Here is a 21,086-nt window from a genome sequence, read left to right on the forward strand (position 1 = left end):
TGATGTGCCGGATTACCGGGCGTTTTATCCTTATCCCGCTCGCTGTCTGCATCATACTGGTATGGTCCTTTCCCTCAGCATTTGCCCATTACCGAGGCTGAGGTTGGCGGTTAGTAGTAGGCACAGCGGGAAAGCGATGCCCCTTTCACACCTGGGAAGTGTCGATTCGTGCGCATTTCGTGCTGCCGTAGGAGTCCGCCGCAACCACCAAGTCCCAGTTCGACAAGTTCGTGGCGGACAAGGCTGAGGAGAAAGCTGTCTTTGATCACCTTCTGGAACAGACAGTGGCAGAGGTTGCGGCACATAAGGCCATTGCCGACAAGGCGCTGGTGGATATGGACGAAATGCAGGTGAGAGGTCAACAAGTCTTTGGATTTTTTCGGCACGGGATTATGGCTACGGGTGAACAAGATTAGATGCAAGGGAGACCTGGCACATTGGCCGCTTAAGTAGTCACCGCATCTGTGACATTGGGAAAGGCCGAGAGGTGCCTGCTTCGCACTGTGTGTCTTCAGGTCTCATCACTCCCGGCATTCATGTAGCCCCATATGGGCCTGCTTAAGGGTTCTGCCTCACGTGCATTAGGGTTTTATTCCCTAGAGAAGAGTGTGATAAGAGTCGCCGCTTTTTGTGGCCGTCCCTTTCTGCGTGTAGCAAGCCGCCACGTGCACCAAGGCCCAGTTTGACAAGTTCGTGTTGGACAAGACGGAGGAGAAAGCGGCCTTTGACCTGGTGCTGGAGAAGACGACAGCTGAGGCGGCGGCGCAGAAGGCCCTTGCTGACAAGGCGTTAGTGGATTTCTCCGAGCAAAAAGCCATCGCCGATAAGGCTCTAGTAGACTTTAGCGAGCTGCAGGTGAGTAGCTAACAAACGGCGAACATGGGATTGAAACCTCGCTGGCAGCTGGATGACAAAGTCGGAGTCATTTGGCAGGTTCTCCGTCGCGCCAGGCATCGCCTGGCGTCCCTCGATGTCTCCTGTTAAAGTGATCCATATTCAACCCATTGTCCGAGGTGTACCGAAGACCACACAGTCGGCATTACCCGTCTCCTTGGGTCCGGCCTGCCGTTACCAGGTTGCCGGCAGAAAGGGTGAATGCATGCACATGTATGTGCGCACGCACGCACGCTCTTTACGGCCGCGGTTGCGATCTATCCTCTTTCTTACTCCTTAACCGAAGGCCTCTGCGGAAGCTGACAAGGCGGGCCATGACAAGGTGCTGCTGGACCTTGCGGACCTGCAGGCGCGTCGTGTCGTGCATCCTTAGCAATACCATCGATAGTAACAGTTACAATAAGCGGAAGACTAGCGGTACAGCCTTGCTGTTGCTGATGCCTCCAGATGCTTTGCGATGCTGTATCCTGCATATTTTAAATGCGTTTTGCTGTTACCTCCTTCCTTCTGGGAGGCGTGCAGCGCCGATGCCTCGCCTGCTGCTGGAGGTGCATTGTGCGAATGGACTGATCATCAGCGGCACAAGTTTGCCTACGTAATGCAGCTCATCGACGTTTTGCTGCACTGATCTGTGTTTTCCTGCCCTTACTATGTCGATGCCGAAATGTGCTGTGCTGCGATACGTTGTGCTGTGCTGTGTCACGCAACTCCTGCATTGTGCATGGGTTAGCTTTCCTCAAAGGGAAGACAGGTTCCGTCTTCCATGAGCATGACTTGGGCATGAGTTGGCGATACAATACGCGGCTGCGCACAAACGGTTCCGTAATTCAGTTTTGCTCCTGCATGGCGCGGAGCCTGTTCTGCGACCGCATCCTACGGACCTTTCCGCCCCCTTTCCGTTTTCGTAGTAGATGAAGGCGTGTAGTGCTCCTGAGGCCAGTCATATTTTTTTGTCCCGTGTCAGCGCGGATAAGTGCGGGCTGCTCAGCCCTTTTTTCCCCCACTACATAATGTTACCGCCGCTCTTTGGATCATAAATGCACCCGCGCCAGGACATTGTCTCAGTTCCGATTGCTGTCCTTTGGATCTTAGATTTCTCGGGCGAATAATGTATTCTGCGATTCTCGCAGGTGTCCGCGGCATGCACTAAAGCCCAGTTTGACAAGTTCGTGTTGGACAAGACGGAGGAGAAAGCGGCCTTTGACCTGGTTCTGGAGAAGACGACAGCCGAGGCGGCGGCGCAGAAGGCCGTCGCGGATAAGGCCCTGGTGGACTTCGGGGAGCTGCAAGTAGGGTAGCAATGCTGCGAGCTGGCGCGTGGCCGTAGCCGGGCGGGCGGGCGGGGGCTAGGAAACCAGTATTTAGATGGGCCCGAGCGGAGGGTCAGGTTGCTGGTCGGCTAACGGTATATATATCTTAGATCCTTACCAAGCTGCATGTCTCCAAACCTGCTGTAGCAACTGTTTCTATGCTAGGGTGATGGGAGGAGTTTCGATGGCGGCTAAGTTGCAATGTCCTGCCGCTCTTGTCTGCCTACCTGGCGGATGGGGGTCATGTTTGCCACCTCAGGCTTCGGCGGCTGCCGGTAAAGCGGAACACGACAAAGCGCTGCTGGATTTCGTCGAGCTGCAGGCACGTTGCTTTCTTATCAAATCGTGCCGAGCTGCATCGCGTTTTGTCGAATGGCTGAGTTTGCATGGCATGCAGTGTAATGATCTCCGTGTGCTGCTCATAGTGATGCGAGTGCTGTTCGTGCGATGCATGTGGCTTGCGGTTTGGGGGTCGAGCTTATAGGGCTGCAGTGGGCGTCCCCGTGGTTTGGCCGGGCCCCGCGGCTCATTGCTGTGGAGGAGCCAGCGGCAGCGACAACAGGTGCCCTGGCGTCGAACCGCCTGAACCCTTTCTCCCAAGGGATGGCGTATGAGTTGCGTGAGGGAGCGCGTGTGCTCCTAGTACCCCTGTGCCGCGTTGCGCGGAGGCATTCTGGCTTTGCCTGGCCTGGCTCATTGTGCGGCCTACCATGCGTCGATCAATTATAAGCTGACTCATCGACCGACCGCAGGAGTCCGCTGCGGCCACCAAGGCCCAGTTCGACAAGTTCGTCAACGATAAGGCCGAGGAGAAGGCGACATTCGATAAGATGTACGAGGATTCGCTGGCAACGGTGTGCAAGCAGAAGGCGATTGCGGACAAGGCGCTGGAGGACCTTTCAGAGCTGCAGGTGGGCGAGGGGGAAGGGACCAAGAGCTAAGGTGGGGTCCGTGTGGGGGCCATGCAACGCATGCAATAGCGTGGACCTGTCCGGAAAGGAGAGGGGACTGGTCGCGGCCGTAATTGTTAGACCGTATGCATGAAGACCAAAGGAGGACTTAGGGATGCAGCATATGTTGGGGTAGGGTGGGTGAGGCGAGGCGAGGCGAGGCATGGCGGTGACCCGCGGCAAGTCAAAGGTAGGTACGGACGCACGGTGTATGGTACAAGCCTTCTATGGCACTGCAAGATTAATGTGCTATATGTGTGCCCCAACCCGTTTGGCCCTTGCATACATTTGTGCAGGCCAGCGCTGACCAGAACAAAGCCCAGTTTGACAAGCTCGTGTTGGACAAGGCGGAGGAAAAGGCAACCTTTCATCTGATGCTTGAGAAGACCGCGGCTGAGGCGATGCAGCACAAGGCCCTCGCGGATAAGGCCCTGGTGGATTTTGGGGAGCTGCAGGTGGGATCTGGGAGGGTCAGGAAATGGGGAAATGAGTCCGAATGATCCAAAAGTCACCGCAAGACACGGATTACTGATATGTTGGGTCCGTGGGCCGCATCGGAACTGGGTTGATGGACTGCGGGGGATTGCGGTTGGGAGTATTAGGAAGAACCACTGAAACCCAACGAAACTTGAATGGTTCAGGAGGGGAATGCATTCAGGGGCTGGGCTGGGCTCGTTGCCATATTGCTGAGGGCCTTTTCCGCGTGGGAAGGGAAGGATTGATTGGAACGGCGCGGTCCATGGCACCATACGCGGCATCTGAGCCTGGAGAAAAGGGTGCTGTCAGGGCTGCTGTCTTCCAAGTGATTTCAACAGTTCTGCATCCCCCGGCAGGGCAGAGCCGCATTAGATAATGCCACCAGTCTAGCATACTTATGTACGTCCATTAAATAATGAATTGGCTTGACACGGCGCTATACATACCCGTGCGGGGCGTAGGTGCGGGTCATGGGTCCGTGTGTGCCGTACGCTTTAAAATGGAAGAGCGTTGTTCCCTCTTGCTTCTACCCGGCCATTTTTTGCATTCCTTAGCTTTCGGCATTGCGTCTGCTGGGGCCCTGCCACGCTGTTGTCCTTTACGCAGCACGAGGTGGAGACGTCCCGGGCCCAGTTTGAGCAGGTGCTGCGGGACAAGGCAGAACAGAAGGCTGCCTATGACGCGATGCTGGAACAGACCGCTGCTGAGGCCAAAGCGCACAGGGAACTCGCGGACGCGCTCAAGGTGCGGATCGCCTAGACTGCCCTCGGTTGACTCAGCTAGGATTACCTTTGCGGCTAGGCGAATCACAGAACAGCCAGTCGGGGCACCGAGGTCCCATGGGCTGCAGAGGACTTAACTTTTTCGAAGCAAATGCCATCGGGCCTTGAGGTCTTGTGAAGCATGTGGGCCGGGAACGGGAAATGGCGGCCGGCTATAATTTCAGTAGTGAGCCAACCCATGCCCGCTGATTCGTACTGAGGACCATTCGAACTGTTTCACCTGTGCGGAAAGCGCTGCACCCAGCAGTAGTAGCATGGCACAGCACTAACCCAGTAGCAGCGACCACAGAAGCCAAGCGGTTTATGCTGCAACTCCGCGCTGCAGCATGGAGGCCGTCAGCGACTCGCGGTCAAACCTGGAATATAGTCCATTTCCTCTCCAAGGTTTAGTTACCCGTCCTAAGCGGCTGTTGCCACAGGAGACGGCGAACACTGTGGCGGCCCAGCTGGCGGCCGAGCGCCAGACGCTGGACGACCTCCAGGCGCAAAACGAACGACTTCTCAAGCAGCAGGAGGTGCTGCAGGTGAGGGACCGGGAGCAAATCACTGACTCCCTACTGCATACTTCTTCGTACTATTGCACAGTTTCTCCTTCCAATAGACCGGGTGGTCAATGCGACGCACTGGGGAGAAGGTCTGTGCTTGGGGTGCTTTTATAATCAATGTAGCTTCGATTCCGAAGTGATGCTTCCAGCTGGGTGTGTTGGGCTGCTCGGCCCGCAGGAGACCCAAACATGGACCCGACTACGGCATGGGGAAGGATAGGGCAGGGTTGGGGAGCTGTTAGGATTTCCCGCGGCTGCCTGGGCTAGGGTGACACATGGCGTTTGGGGGTATTTTTCACCGCCCTGCCTTTTTTATGAAAGCAGCGATTGTGCTGACTGCGGTTGCCCTTTCCCACCTCAACCCTCCCTCAGGCTGAGCTGCAAATGGCGTTGAGCAACTACACGCCAAAGGTACGGCCGGGTTAACGTCGCCAACGGGATTTGATTTGGCCATCACGCACCCGCCTACGTGCATATTGGGGGCGGCCATTGGGGAGTGGGATGAAGGTAGCGTAGGCTGTGCAGGAAGGGAGTTTGAATCGGTCGGGGGTTTTGGTGGTGGCGGCTTTGCTGTAACACGTCAAGTCGGCCGGCTGCAGAGTTTGCGGAGCTCAGATCGGACCTCCATGCCAGTACCGTTCAGTTATTAGGAAGCTCTCATGCCCGTGGATGTGACCAAGCCCAAAGAGCGTCCCCTCATTTCGCTTAAAACATGTTTTCATTTCATCCATACATCGCACGAGCGCGCGCTATGGTCGGCTTCACACGCTGTGTGCTGAACCCGAACCCGAGCCCGCCCCTGCTCGTCGCACATTCCCTAGCATTGCTCTTGTTGTCCCCTTCTCTCCCTCTTTCCTTTGCGCCTCTCACAATCTTGGGTGGGATCGGTGCCGGGGTTCTCCTTGCATGAAGCATGATGCGCCACACCGCTCTGGTTCCCTCGAGGTCCTCCTGTTCGTCTCACATCCCTGCCCCTGTAACCCTCCTTTATGCAAGGCAATCATTGACGCGGGTACCCCTGCAGACAAGATTCTGTCCATGATGACCGACCTGCTGGACGGCTCGCCACCATCCATCCAGGTGCGGACGCCCGGCCGCTGTCCGCAGGAGTGCCGCTGTTGCCTTAAGGAGTGTAAACCTGGGTCTGGTTTATCGCAATGAATTGCGTTTTACTGAACTGTGCCATGAGGAGGAAGTGTTGGAGCATGTGTTGGAACATGAGCAACTGAAATGTGGGCGTTACGCACGCTCTTGCTCTCGCTCAATCTCTCCTTGGCTTTTTGCCTCCTTTTACAAACCAAACCAACTTCCATTATCGCACCAGATCCTAACACTACAGCAAGTCCGCCCCAAATGACCCGCTTCCCCACAGGATATTTTGCTGGTTCAGTCCGCCATCTTGGAGGCTCACGACATCTACCAGCCCATCAACCTGGGCAAGCAGTTGTTGCAGTCCAGCGCGCTGGATGTGAGTGGCTGGGGGATGGGGGGGGGAAAGAAGGGGCATGAGTAATGTTTGGCCAGGGGGGGGGCTCCACGAACATGGGAAGAAGGCAAATGGTAGTGAGGAAGCATTGTGGGCTGCAATTTTGGAGTCTTTCTTAAGAGTCGTACCGCGATTGGATTTTTTAGCTGTCCAGCAGCATATTTCCTCGACGCGCGCGTCCTCCATGGTTATGTGGATGGCATAGGTTTTCCTGTAGGTGATTGATGTCTTGCGGGTTGGGTGGCTGCTTGGCTGGCAGTAAGGATGCCTGTTTGCTTGCTGGCCTGCTGGGTTGGCTGGCACGTGCTCCCTTGTCACGTGCGACTCCACGATCCCATCATCACCGCACATCCTCCCCGTTTAACATTTTCCCATGTCCGTCCCGCTCCGGTGAACAGAACGACGTGGGCATGGCGCTGCTGCAGCAGTTGGGCAATGGTGACGAGGCGCGTGCATTGACGAATGGCGCGGAGCTGACGCTGCGAGACTTTGGCACACGGGACAGCAACTGTGGCCTGCGGGGGCCCTGTGGCCAGGGCAGGTGCGTCGTCTGAGACCATGCTTGACAGCAAGCGCGGGAAGGTGTCTGAAGCTCTTCCGGCACACCGGAGACAGACAATGCCTCGGGGAGTTTAGGGAATGAGGGACGGGGATGCGGCCAGGCGGGGGTTAGGTAAGTGGTCACAATGCCTTTTAAGCCCGCAGCGCACTGCTATGGAAGCTCCCACAGCCGAAGCTTCTCGGTATGCCTCGGCACGTCCTTGCACCCATCACCATCACGTGTTTTGGCGAACATGTCTTGGCATACACAGCGCCACAGCCACAATAACCATGTGTTCATTTTATCTTTCTCTTTTTAAAGTGTGGTTGCAATCCCTCTGTTACCCTTACCTAGTGCCCTTCTTGTCCTCGCCTCATTTTTCAAACCCTCGGCCCACTAGTCCCAGTAGCTCCCCCGGCTGCAGCCTCACGGACTCCAACACCGACGGACCCTGGTCGACCCTGGAAGATGCCATCACTTCTCTCATGGCGCGAGATGCAGCCTTCCCAGACGCCGATGGCGGCGGCCGTGAGAACGGCGCCGGCGGCGGAGGCGGGACGGGCGACAACGCGGCCGGGTGCGCGGTATCGTCCTTCAGCCGAGGTCTGCATGCCCGTATGCGCGGTCGCGGTGCCGCGCTCGAGCCTCGCGGAGCTTCTTCTTCGCAGCTGGTGCTGTCCCTGGACCGAGCAAATACATCGGGGTCCCTGGTGCTGGAGGGCGAGGTGGACGACTTCCCGGAGACGCCGTTGTTCTCCGAGGCAAGAGGAATGCGTCTGGTACATGACATTGAGCCTTGCGTGTTGATGCAGGCCAATACCACTGGGTATTAAAGATGGGGGGAATAAGCGTGACGTTTTCGTGGTGGTCTATTACGTAGCCCCTACGTGTGTTGTGTACGTGGTGGAAGCCGGCGCTCGTGGTGCGAGCTCCAAGAGCTCAGCGCGTGTTATCTATACAGCGACAAAATGCGTTAAGAGCATGTCCCAGGGCCGCTCTCTTCGCAACCAAGTTTCGCGAAGGCTGGACTGCGAAGAGGAGAACAACCACGATGTGTGTGTGGCTACCGTATGCTGCTGGTTCCGCGCGAAAGATGCAGGCGAAATCGCGAGGTCGCGCATTGGGTGTGGACAGTGCTTTCTCCGTGTGCGCCTCTTGCGTCCTTTCCTTTCCATGCCTGCCTTGCCCTGCCCTGCCCTGCTTTGGGGCCCCCCCCACACTCACCTTGGGACCTTATCCTGCCCTCATCCTTCCTTTAACGCCCGTATGCAATCTTAGCTGTCTTTTTCATATGCTTGCCCCTCCTACGGCCCATGTCCCAATGTCCATTTTTTAATTCCCGTGTTCCGCTGCAGGTGGAGCGGCTGTTGTCTTCAGCCAACAACTGGCAGTTCGATGTGTTCAAGCTGGCAGACGCCACTCAGGACCACGCGCTCAGCACGCTGGCCTTCTTCCTGTTCCACCAGGCCGACCTCATACGCAAGTTTGACATCAAGCCGCACTTGCTGGCAAGGTACATGATCCGTATGGCTCTGCAGAGCTCCCTCGATGGGTTGATGCTTGCTATGCTGCCTGCCTGCCTAATCCTTATTCCGATCTGCCTGGTATTTGCCCCTTTGTTTTTTCCTCTATCTCCATTTATGTCCTGCATTGTATGGGGGGAGTTGGTATAAAGCAAAAAGAGCCAAGGAAAATAGCCTCCTGGTCGATTTGCCAAGTTGTAAGGGGTATGTGGGGTATGTGGTACCCCTCCTGCAAGGTGAGGTACTTGCACGCGCAAGGGGCGTATTGCACTATGACACTTGACGTAAATTCCCACTCCCTAGTAATTGGGTGCAGCCTCCACGCATCACACTACACCTGACCGCACTCACCACCCCTTCGTCATCCTGTCCCTTCTCCCCTCTTCCCAGGTTCATAAGGCGTGTGGAGGACGGCTACCGGCCCAACCCCTACCACTCCAAGATCCACGCAGCCGATGTGCTGCAGGTACGGGGTCAGGATTGGCTATTTTGCCTAGTGTTCACTAGTCAGAATGATAATGAAATTTGACACATGCAAGCCATGCGAATACGATGTGAGCTCTACGGCGGCCGTCCGCAGTCTGAGCTTTTTCATCTCAATTTCCTTTTCCACGTGTTGGTGCCATTCATTCCTGCTGTTACCTCGCCACCACGCTATCATCCGCACTTCCCCTGGGTCCCCCCTACAGTCGCTGCACGTGATCATCCACCGTGGCGGCCTGTCTCCGGGCTACGTGGACCCGCTGACGCTCATGGCCTGCTACCTGGCGGCAGTGGTGCATGACTACGAGCACGGAGGCGTCACCAACGACTACCTCATCAACAGCAGGTGCTTTGGGGTTGCTTGAAGTATTTAGTACTTGCTCCGGGTATCTGCCTTGGTGGGGCTCTGCGCATTGTCCGGCCTCAGCCTCTTCTTGTGGGGCGTGCAGAGGGAGAGACGGTACCAAATAGAGAAGGATGCGAGGTTAGGGGCTGCCTTCTATTGTGCCAGCTGACAGACAGGATGGAGCCTATGGCTATAGCTGGTCTGGCTGGCTGACCTCTCTGGTGCGCGTGTCTGCGTGGCTGAGAGTGACCAGTTGGCTCTGATCCGAGTGTGCAGGTGGGCGACTAGGGCGGCTAGGCTTGTGAGACGCAACGCGCCAGGGATTTTGCTACTTTGCCGTTGGCATTGAGTTGGCACTTCTGTCGCAGGGCATCTGTCAAAACGCTTTCCTTACTCTTTTCCATGGAGCGCTTCTGGCCACTTCCTCCATGGCTATATCCTTATTACTGCCTGGACGGCGTAATCCCATCGGCACCTTCATTTTGTTGTATTGTATATTGTCCCACTCGTGGAACAGTATACAATAAACACCGCGCAGCCTCCTTTCATATTCATGTATTCCTCCCTTTTCCTCCTTCAGTGACCTGTTGGCTTTGCGCTACAACGACCGGGCTCCGCTAGAGAACCACCACCTGGCAGCGGCCTTCACGCTGCTCAAGAAGCCGGAGTACGCCTTCATGAGCCACCTGCCTAAGGCGGACACGGACCGGCTGAGGAAGATGGTAAGAGCATGTGTTGACGTGTTGTCACAGCCACGGAGGCCGCTTATGTGTAGCGTTTTCTGTCATGCGGATCTATTCATCGCGCCTCTACCTCAGGAAGGAGGGGGCACATAGCTAAAGGTTAGGTTTAGTCGGGATATATGTCGGAAGTTTCGCAGGTAAAACTATAGGGTCGGGCTTCTTGTGCCAGATTCAGTCTCCGTTGAATTACGCTCCTTGGTGGCACCCTGCGCCGTGTTGGAGTCCCCCCCGGCTCTGAACCTACCTCATGTTCCCCCCGTCCCCTCATCGTTCCCCCGTCGCCCAACCCTGTCCGTTTAGGTGATTGAGCTGGTTTTAGCCACCGACATGAAGCAACACTTCGCCATCCTGTCCCACTTCACCACGGTGCACCGATTGGGGGCAGCCAACTCGGTGACGCCGTCCCACGTCAGCGGCACGGATCGCCGCAGGTACCCACCCACTCCTACTGTCCTGCTGTGAAGGGCGGCCGGCCCGGCGGCCTGGGGGGCACGGGGCCAGGGCTCTGGCCTGCGCTAGGCACTTGGGCTGGGGGTTGGCACGGCGCTGGTTAGGCTGTCCCTTGCTGGGAAGGGGTCCCCCTGGCCGCTCAGGTCCCCCTGGCGGGGGTAATGGTGGCTGCAGCGGATGGAATGGACTGTGTGCATATGTGTGTGGAGGGGTGGGGTGGGGTTTGAAATGGAAGACCTGGAGCGCACAGGGGGAAATGCGTGGTGTGCGATGTGGTATATGTGAGCCGGTGTGTATTACCTACCTATTTGCTTGCGGCTTAGCGAGTGAAGCAGCACGCAGGGGTGTGAATGACACTCCGCCCTCGTGCCCACACCACATTCAGCAGCCGCACCGTCTCTTACTCTGTGCCACCCTTGATCACCACCAGGCCGTCATATCGATTACATCCCCCTGGCAGGTCTTCTTCCAACGCCTCCTCCGTCAATTCGATGCTCCACGGCGGCAGTGGCTGCCCTGTGGAAATGGACAAGATTGTTATCCCGCTGGACGAGAATGAGCGCATCCTGTCACTGCAGATGGCGCTCAAGTGTTCCGACCTAGGACATGTGAGATTTATTCTGTGGCCTGGTGTCTGCTGGCGTGATGAGGAAAGAGGTGGCTGTTGTTGAGGTGGAGAGGCCTCAGTGGCGTTGAGATGAAGTAGAATGTAGAGGGAAGGAAAAAAGGGAAGGCTTTGTGAGGGGCTCAAAGTAAAGTAAAGGTGGGATCGAAGGGGGGTTGGCCCCTCCTTCCGCTGCCAGTGCTGCCATGCCAAGGTCGCTTTCTAGACACTGACACCGTTGCGTTCATCGGGTCACGTCATGCTGCAGTGCACGGCAAGCCGCCGTGTATTGCTCCCTTGCTCCTGTCTTTGCGACATCTCCTTGCTGGCCCCAATATAGGTTCCACTTTTTTACCCGCTGGCAATGTTGACCTTTACAGTAGCACACAGGAATATATACCACCCTTTATTACTGCATGTGGCTTTTAGTTTCAGTAACTTTGTCACGCTTCATGCGGGTCCTCAATAGACGTATGCATTCCCGCCTTCCCTTTCCCACGCACGCACACCACGGTCACTCGCTCCTTGATACATGTTTCCGTAGGTGTCGGCGTCGCTACCGGTACACTGTCGGTGGGTGCAGCTGCTGGAGGAGGAGTTCTTCCGGCAGGGTGACATGGAGAAGCTGCACAGCCTGCCAGTCAGCCCGCTCTTCGACCGCTGCAAACCGGGCATCACCAAGAGTCAGGTGCGCGGGCCTGTGGAGGCGTGGTGGTGGGGCCTTAAGGATTTGTGTGTGGGTATAGTGTGTGGCTGCCGTGTAGGCCTCGCGCATCATGGCCCCTCGCCCGACTCAAGTCGGTGCTTGCACTTCTAGCCCCACCCCGGACCCTTAAGCTGGCCGCGTAGACACCGCCCACCTTTCGTGGGCTCACACCTGGCTCATTATCCTTTGCCTCGCGACCACGTTTTACGGCATGCACACATATCTATTTTTGAATTGTTGCTGCTCATTGTTCCGTGTTGCCCTCATGGCCCAACTCCTTGCGCGATCCGTAGGTTGGCTTCTTCGACATCGTGGTCATCCCGCTGCTCAACTGCTTCTCCCGAGTTTTCTCCAACACGAAGCCGCTGCTCACCTATACCATGCGCAACTACAAGTACTGGGCCGATCTGCAAAAGATGGAGCAGGCTGTTGGCAACGGAAACACCAGCGGCAAATGAAGCCGTCGAAGGGTAGGGTAGGGGTGATGGAGGGTACTCACGGGCCCACCGCCGCAGCAGAGTGGAACGCCTCGCGCGGCGGCTGCGGCGGTAAGGAACGGGACACGAACACACCTACGCTCCTCTTCCTCCTAGGATGTAACTGCTTGGACATGGGCAGTCAGACATTTGTATTTCCGCACGTAATGCCCCGGCTGCTGCCGCAGCCCCACACTGTGGTGTCGCATCCTCACGGCTGCTGCACGTACAGCGTCCGGCTCTTGGTGGTATATATCAACAGGGCTCAGCAGGGAGCTGAAGGGCTTCAGGGCGGACGGGAATGTGGGGTCGCAGAAAGGCTGCGTGATGAGGAAGCGAAGAACGCCAGATATGTCGGTGCGGAGGGGTGCGGGTGGAGGTCCATGAGGACCATATGTCACAATAATATCCCCCAACAGCGACTCAACCAGACTCCTATCAATCATAGGAATGGTGGAAGTGCGGGGAGCATGGCAACTACCGGCCTTTCAAGTCACATCAGGTGAAGTTCCTCCGTGTGGGTATATCTATGGGGAGCGACACTGCCGTTGGCCCTGATTGGGTCGATTATGGGGGAGAGCCGCGAGGGCGTGAGGTTGGGTCCACTGCCATGGGTCGGAGTTGCGTTGGATGTACGAATGGGAGGGGGACCAACAGCAACGCCAGGTGTTTGTTGTCTGGGATCCTTAGGCTATGTGGATGATGATGATGCTCTCGATTGGCACGGCTTTATAGAGTGATGATGTATAGGATTGTGGCCGCTTGCAGGGACCCTGGCAGGAATCCGGGAGGCTCGATTTCGCAAATAGGTGCCATCGTATGGAGAATATATTATAGAGCGGGAGTGTTGAAACCTGCTTTTTGAAATCCGATCCTCGACGCTGATGCTTGGGGGGAATTCGTGGCATGGGAGATGTTGATTTAGGCGGGGACGGCTGTTGGGTGGTGTGCGATATAAGCGCGGCACAGACAGGGCAACAACGCCGGGAGTTGCTGCCAGGTGCTGTCCTCACCCTGCTTCGCGCCGGGCCATCCTGCGCACCGTGCATATAAACATCATCTATAACATAACTTTTCATATTCGAATGGGCAGCAGACGGCGCAAACATACACCCAAATGAAGCCATTTTCGATTCTCTTCGGGGGGCGTGGCGTCGCAAGGAGTGTGCTTAGTTTTGGACAGTGCTGCATTTGGTGACAATATGGTGACGAAGCATAGCGGTGGAGTTTCGTGGCCATCAGCGGGGCACCATGCACCACGCTACATGGTGGCGTATTTTCGCAAATTGCGAATTGCGCCGCTTCCGCTAAACCTAGCTCAGCCTCACGTTGTGCTAAAATATGCACCAGTCCCGCGACGCTTTGCTGTACAAAAGTGCTATGGAAACAGTGTATGCCGTGCACGGCATTGACTTGACTTTCCTTGGCTGGTTGCCTGGCGTGCTAGCGGAAGGAGACGAAGAGCAGGAGTCGAAGTCGAAGGTGGCGGATGGATGTCCGAGGGAGGGGTGGGGTGGGATCGCCGTAGAATTGTGTGAGCGATTGGACATGCGAGGGGTTGGGAGGGATATGTTATCTCCGTTCTGCCGGCGTATTCTTGTTCTTGAGGCCATCTGGTGTGCAAGGGCCCGTGTGTGCGTTCTCACATGCAGACACACCTCTCGTTCAGACGACGTGTGCGCAACCTTGCACAACCTGCATCTGATAAATTGACGTACCACACCCGCGAGTGCGCGCACACGCCCTCTCTCACTAATGACTCACGCACTGGCATACAGAAATGCGCTCATTCGCACCCCGATTTTTATCCGTTTTTCCATAGGAAGGACGTGTATCTTTTGTACTTGGGATCCAATAGAGCTTGGGTTTCGTCGCAGCACGTCTGCTTTTCGTGTGCCGGTATACCAGTTGTCTTTCACCTTGTTGCAACGCACGTACGGTTCATCTGGTGATTTATTACCATAATAAAGATCAAATGCTAAGTGCACCGCTGGGTGCTGATGGGGTTCGGCGCTCGGTGCGATGACTGTGATGCTTGCGGGCACGTTGGCATCAATGCAGCAGCGCTGTTTCTGAATTTGCGTTCAGGGGTTTGCGCGTTTTTTGCATGTGTGCCTATTGCTCGTGCTCATGCATGCGCCTGTCCTACGTTTCTTCCCTTGCGAAGCGCGACGCTGCACGAAGTTTTCGCCCTGTGCGCTTGCGGGGTTCAGGTGGGGCCGAATTCCACTCTGAACTTGGTTCGCAACCGCTACGTGGTAAGGTCGCAACGAATACAATGAAATAACATTATACAAAGGTTGGCGCCCTGATCGTTTGATTGCATGCTCTCACTGTTTGTGCAGCTGATCATGTACAACAGGGTTTTTTCTTGTGTGGCCACCAGCCGGCCAGCACAGCTACCATGTGTGCACACACATTAGAGTCTCCGGTGGTCTGTCCTTTAACCCTCACTATCGGTGTTGCTTGTGTTCTTGGTGATGGTGATGTTGTTGTAGTTGTTAAAATATGAAGGGTATGGTGGGTCGGCAAAGAGGGAGAAAGTCGCAAGGACGCAGAGGCGGACGGTGGTTACGCGATATGCATGCGTCCTGCGTGTTGATACAAAGCGTTGCTTTTTGGTGTACTTGTCTGTCTGCAAATACGCGTGCATGCGGTGTGCAGTTTGCAGAACTGAGCCGCCCATGGGTGTGTTTTGTAGTGGCCACGTAGCCCCATGTTTGCGTGTATTTGTCCGTGTGTGTATATTTATCGCTGTGCTGTTCCTCCAATCCATAAACATGCGTTAAACCTCCGCGCCTGGCACCAAAGTGCCAGGTCGTCGACCGCGGCCTTCGAACGTTCGTCCATATGCGCAGCGATGCTGGCAAGAGTAAAGGAACGCAGAGGAACCCCCAAATATCACATTAACGCTGCTGTTGCTGCCGCCGCTGCTGCTGTGACTGTTATTGTTATTGCTATGACTACTTCTGCTTACGTACTGTGTTTTGAGTACGTATCGTATACACTCTCCACACCCCGTTCCTCCTCCACGTAACATGGCGCTGTGCGGCGAATATTCATCAAAAACGGTCGCTCCCATTGCCACTTGTCTTTGCATGCCCTTTACAGCAGTGTATAGTAGCTGCGGCTGATTGATATTAGTGGGGCGATACTGATCTACTATTCTCTGCTGCGATACTCCCAGGCGCATTACCGCACATGCCCCGCATGTGCAGACCGCCGGACATCACCACGCGGAGTCGGGACGTCCTGAGTACTCCAGTCGTGTGTTGGCGATGTGTGCGCTTGGGCGGCGGCGTTGGCTATGTCCCGCCTTTGTCGCGGGTTGTTGTGTCTCTCCGTGCAGCTCGCCTGCGCAGGTTAGGTATGTGCGTCGGAGCTAGCTCTGGACGGCAGGATCCCTCTCCCCCTTTAAAAAGCATACGGCGCGGCCATGCGATTCATACATGTCTTTGTATGCCTGTGTTTGGCGTGTGCGTGTATAGGGAAGTGCAAATATGATGGGCTGTGGTTGGACTTTGCACCTTTGGGTCGATCCTTTTGTTCAGCCTGTTTATTCAAAAAGGGGGCGCCGCTTGCTGACCATGGATGTGGTGGAGGTGGAGGTGGTGCATTTTTTGAGGGTTTTTAGGGACACGCGCAGGTTTCGAGAAATCGGGCGTCAGGGCTGCGGTCGGCCAACACCGCGACCGCTATTCATCCTGTGGGACTGGAGCATTGTGTGTGCTTGTGGGGATTTTCTGTCCCCTGGATGATTCGAGTCGATTATCTTAATAAAAACCATTGCATAGAAGGCCAGGCACATGCACATGTATGGCCTGTTTTCGACTGTTGCTGTTTGGGTAATTATCGATTGCGCAAAACACCCAATTGTTTTGCGGTTCAATTGCTACCCCGCTGGACGCCAGCTGGAAGCCAGGTAGCCCTAGGAGGCCCCAGAAATGATTGGGTGTCGTTTGTATGTCGCCGTGAGCTACCGGGCAACGCCTCATTTGGGGCGCCCGATGAGCACCCGAGGCATTTTAGATCTGGTGGCATCGCTGCGTCCGTTTCTCCTTAGGCATCTTGGCTGCAGAGGCCAAGGATGTTTGCATAACGTGTTACCTGGGTGAATCAAATGGCCGGCAAACCTGCTGGGTCTGTGGGGGGTTATCTGTTTCCGAAATTAGGCTGAGTCCCTTGTTGGCTACGGTTCCTCCGACGGATTTTCTGAAGCTTGGAATGTGATTGCCTGCCGGGCTTCGGGCTTGATCGGCAGCTGATGTTGGCCGATATTTGCCGTTTGCTGACCTCTCCTAGGCGATGAACGATCATAGTTAACAATTGTATTGGAGCATGTGTGCGGAGCCAGCGGACCCAGTTCCCAACTAACTAACTTGGGTGGCTGGGACTGTTTTCTCGTTGATCGGATTCGGACCACAACGGTCGGGGTTTGGGGACCTGATTTGCCGATCAGACCATGGCCTGTATATGTAGTGTTTGGCATAACTGTTGGCATGAACAATGTATCCATGTTACCGGCATTAATACTGGCTTGGCGTCGCCTCCGCAGCAGAAAGCGCTTGGAAGTTGACAGCGAGTTAACTCCCAGCTATGAAGAGTGGTTTTCATTACTCGGTTAGAAACACACGTAGCTTTAGAGTCCAAGGGCGTCTAACTCCACGATATCGACGAGTGCCGGTCACTCTCGCCATTGTGACGCAAGCCGCGGAAATTCGGCAAATTGAGCATCCAACCAACCTAATAAATTGCTGGGCAACGATGGCTACCGTCTCAGCGGCTGAATGCAACGCGGTTTTAGCGGTGATGGAGAGCGTTGACACTGCGAGCTCCGCACTGCTGGTTGAATCCCTGAACCGAATTCCAAATGTCGAAGCATGCTACCTTTTCCTTAAAGGTATGGCATCTTTTCCACCTCTAGGGCTACTGAATCCGTTATTGGAATGGCAATTGTCATAAATGGTAACCAACGTCTATGTCAGTTTGTCTTTTGCCATTACATCAATAAGTATGATGTGCAAGGAGGTCGGCCCCAGGGTTAGGTCACAATGTCGCCACGACTAGGACGGCCCATCCTGGGTATCTCCACATTTACTGTGATGTTTTAAAACACCTGGCACGCCACGTGCGTCGCTCCTGCCAGCGCGCAGGTGGGGACAGAACCTCCGTGGGGGAAGGCGCAGCCCCTATTACAGCTGGGGAAATCAACGCATTAGCCTGCCTGCTGGATGCCGTCGCTGTCAGCGACCGGCCCCGCATGCCCTGCGTGCCCCTCTTCCCAGCAGCTGGCTGGACATTAGGTGAGCGATGACCTTGTTATATTCCGCCATTGGGGGGCCTTGGGCGAGGAGAAACGCCGGGGCGGGGTCGCCACGTGGACGCGGGGAGTAGGGCGTAGACTGAGGCACGACAGAATCCAATACCGCCTTGTAAGTGGCAACTATCGATCCCTTGAACTGGAACTTGGACCAAGTGCGCTGCTAACGCCAACACAAAAGGACCACCACCATGGAGTGATGGGCGCGGAAGTTTTACGGCATTTCAGGGTTAAGGAATGGGTGACAGGAGCCATAACAGGGCGGGGCGGGGTTAAGGGCGGGGCGGCGTTGATGGTGTTGTGTGGGCATTTGCTGGACAAAGTATATTAGAGGCCGCATATACTGTTCAACGCTGCCAGCATCCCGAAATCCAAGTTGGTGCACCGGTACAGAACGGGCCGGCAAGTCGGAGAAGAAGATGCACAACTCGCCAACTTGCACCGTCAGGCACCAAAGCGGCCAGTAGCTACTATGACACCACTGCCTGGTCATCATCCCACTGCCATGTAATGACGTATCGTACGGCCTGAACGAAATCGCAAAAATGTTGGATTGCGTGTTTTTTACGTAGTGCCATGCCCCCGCCTGCCCTGCCTCTGCCCTTTATTGCCTTGGTGGTGCCGCTGCCGCCACCACGCCTGCGTTGGGGCCTTTGCCCACGTGTCCGTCCAGATCGCGTTGCATCCCTGCCACTCGTGCGGATGCTGCTACTGATGGTGGCGGCACCCACACCCAGCCGCCGATTTCAACACACAAATTCGGCTATGGTGGATGGGTTGCCAACGAGTGGCGATGGACGTGCAAGGGCAGCGACGACTGCTGCCCCAGGCGCAGCCCAAGCGCAAGAACTGTCTAGTGGTCCGAACACCGTCGCCGACAAGGGAGGAATAGAGTCCCAGCTGCAGGGGCTCCGTCCGACCTATTTGCCACCTTGGGAGATTCGCACGGTGGTGGTTCCCGCAGGCGGATACGGCGGTGGCGCCTCAGCCGCCGGTGCAAGTGCCAGCGGCAGTGGCGGCAGATGCGTTGAGGGGCCGCGCAGCGGAGCCGGCGCGGTGCAGGGCTCGCCGTCAGATGCGCCCAGCGACAGCCGAGGCGGCGCTGCATGCGGGCCATTGGAACTGCAACCTCATCACGTGCTGCAGCAGGGGGAACATGAGCCGCTTCCGCAGTCCCAAACAGGGTGCCGACCGCAACAACAACAGGAGCAGCAGCAACCGCGCGGCGACGGTCCTTCCTCCGCTGCGAAGGTGCGCGGGCCACTGTCTCCGCTGCCATCTACCCCTTCCCCCCCTTCCCTGGAGCGCTACGTGACGCTAGTCGACGGCGCTCCCGCCCTACCGGACACACCGCTGCGATTCCGGCGTGTGGCCGTGGGGGGCACTTTTGACCGGCTGCATGCTGGCCACGAGCTCCTGCTGGCTGTGACGGCGCTAGTCGCAGGGGGCTTTGTGTTCGTGGGGGTAACCGGTGAGTGAGAGGTTGAGCGAGCGGAGGGTGCGCTGAGTCGGGGTGGGGTTGGAATTGCGGCCCACTGGGTCCCGGGCACATTGCTTGTCAGGGCCCCCATGTCCTTATGTGCGTCAAAACCCATAAGGCCTTACAAACAAGCGGATCCATCTGTGCGGATGCGGCAATGGGGCAGTTGTAGTTCTCCGATTGCCTCACAAATAATCAGTGTGCTAGGAGGATTGGTGATTTTCTCGGCTTTTCCACCGGCATGTCACTGGCTCGACGACATGCCACAACCTTGGCCGACGGGATACGACACAGCGGATGCATTGCTGACAAACAAGTCATACAAGGAGCTGCTACAGCCGTATGATGTACGGGTCAGGGAGACAGTGTCGTACATCGAGGCTGTACATCCGGGGATCAAGGTAGGTGCATTCTCGGCTGCGAACCAAGTTGCTCGTCTTTTTTCGGTATCGTTGTCATTCCGGGTTGCGATGCTGCATCTTTGTTATGTATGTGTGTTGGAAGTCGGCGTCGGCATTGCTGCTATGTATCGGGCTGGTGACTATTGCCGTTTGTGCGTCGTGAGCTTTTGCATGCACACTGCGGCGGGTATTAGTGGACTATAGCCCCTCATGCGCGATTTTGGTAAAGCAAAGGACACTGAAAGCGCATCATCATTATCATCATCATCATCATTACCATTATCCCCATCATCATCATCATTATGATCATCATCGCCATCATCATTATTATGACGCCAAACTCTATTTGTTTGATATGACGTCGCGTGCACAGGTCCGTCGCATTTCACGCCGTGAGGGTGTTCTCATGAGAACGCACCCCCGGTTAGCTGTGGCTGTTTGTGTTTTCGTCTTTACCTATCGAAGTTTGCCAACCCATCGGGTCTCATTGCAATTCCCATCTCAACCTAATTGTCAACCCCTAGGTGGAGGTGGGGGCGCTATGCGACCCTAAGGTACGACACATTGGGGACGACGAACGGCGAGAGCTGTGTATGTGTCAGTAGTGCGCCGGACTTGCAGGGAAATGGGAGCTGTTGCTACTGATGCTATTGCTGCTACTGCTGCTACTGCTGCTACTGCTGCTACTGCTGCCTGGCAACTCTGTCTCGAGGGATGTGATGGATGGGGCAGATGAGGGGCGGAAAGAGGAGTCGCCCCGAAGGATGCAATAGAGGCGGCGAGCAGAGGCGTCCGGAGAGGAAAGCAGCTGGCTGGGAGGGCAACTTGGAGGGTGGAGAGGGACCGCGGGGTTGGGGACAGCGGACAGTCCCGTTGTTGCTGCGGCTACTGCTGCCGCTGCTACAGCTGCCGGTGCTACTGCTTGTTTGCAGCTGTTTCAATCATAGCGGTCTAGTTACTAACAAACCGCCCGTTCGCACCTTGATGCGTCCAGTGAATTTCTTCTTCCCCCCCCACCGGCGCCCTCGTCCATAATCCGCAGTCATCCCCTGTAATGAGGGCCTTTTCCAGCCTAGGGGGCGTTCGAGACCCGATTTCACCCTGCCCCCTTCTGTGGACCTGGCCCAGCCTGTCTGCTGCTGCGCATGCTGTTGCTACAGTCCCTTGGTCTGCTGCTCCAACCGTGTTGCGTACACACGCACACGCACGCATACACACACACGCACACGTTCCTCATCCCACCCTCGCAGGCCCCGACTCTGGCAGAATTGGATCCCCATATGGAGGCTCTAGTGGTGTCTGTAGAGACACTGCCCGGGGCAGAGGCCATCAATGCCGGCCGCCGAGCCCGGGGCTTTGACCCGCTCACCATCATCATAGTGCCTGTGATTGGGTTGCGGCGGGACGGCGGGGGAGGGGAAGGAACAACAACTGCTGTGCCGGTGACTGGCTTTTCGAGTAAGCTCAGCTCGTCGGGACTGCGGGCGCTGGAAGCAGCGGCGGCGTCGGGGGGCACAGGGGATGAGGATGAGGCTTGAGGATGGTTACCAAGGCTGTCTATCCGAAAGC

The 21,086-nt window shown here is 56.2% G+C and overlaps 2 protein-coding genes across 2 annotated transcripts; both read left to right on the forward strand.

Annotated features, from left to right (window-relative positions):
* Window positions 1-8,298: 8,298 nt before the first annotated feature.
* On the forward strand, window positions 8,299-12,298 carry pde12 (3'5'-cyclic nucleotide phosphodiesterase; the record flags this gene model as incomplete). Its single annotated transcript, XM_002949783.1, has 8 exons — window positions 8,299-8,498; window positions 8,899-8,974; window positions 9,198-9,337; window positions 9,918-10,059; window positions 10,381-10,488; window positions 11,064-11,138; window positions 11,679-11,822; window positions 12,134-12,298. The coding sequence occupies 8 exons, from the start codon at window positions 8,299-8,301 to the stop codon at window positions 12,296-12,298; spliced, it is 1,050 nt and encodes a 349-aa protein (XP_002949829.1).
* Window positions 12,299-18,992: 6,694 nt separating this feature from the next.
* Window positions 18,993-21,055, forward strand: VOLCADRAFT_59807 (uncharacterized protein; the record flags this gene model as incomplete). Its single annotated transcript, XM_002949784.1, has 3 exons — window positions 18,993-19,107; window positions 19,411-19,551; window positions 20,784-21,055. Coding segments are annotated over 3 exons (528 nt in total), but the record flags the coding sequence as incomplete, so codon positions are not given.
* Window positions 21,056-21,086: the final 31 nt, after the last annotated feature.

The sequence above is a fragment of the Volvox carteri genome (assembly GCF_000143455.1).
Source record: "Volvox carteri f. nagariensis unplaced genomic scaffold VOLCAscaffold_16, whole genome shotgun sequence".
Taxonomy (NCBI): Eukaryota; Viridiplantae; Chlorophyta; class Chlorophyceae; order Chlamydomonadales; family Volvocaceae; genus Volvox; species Volvox carteri.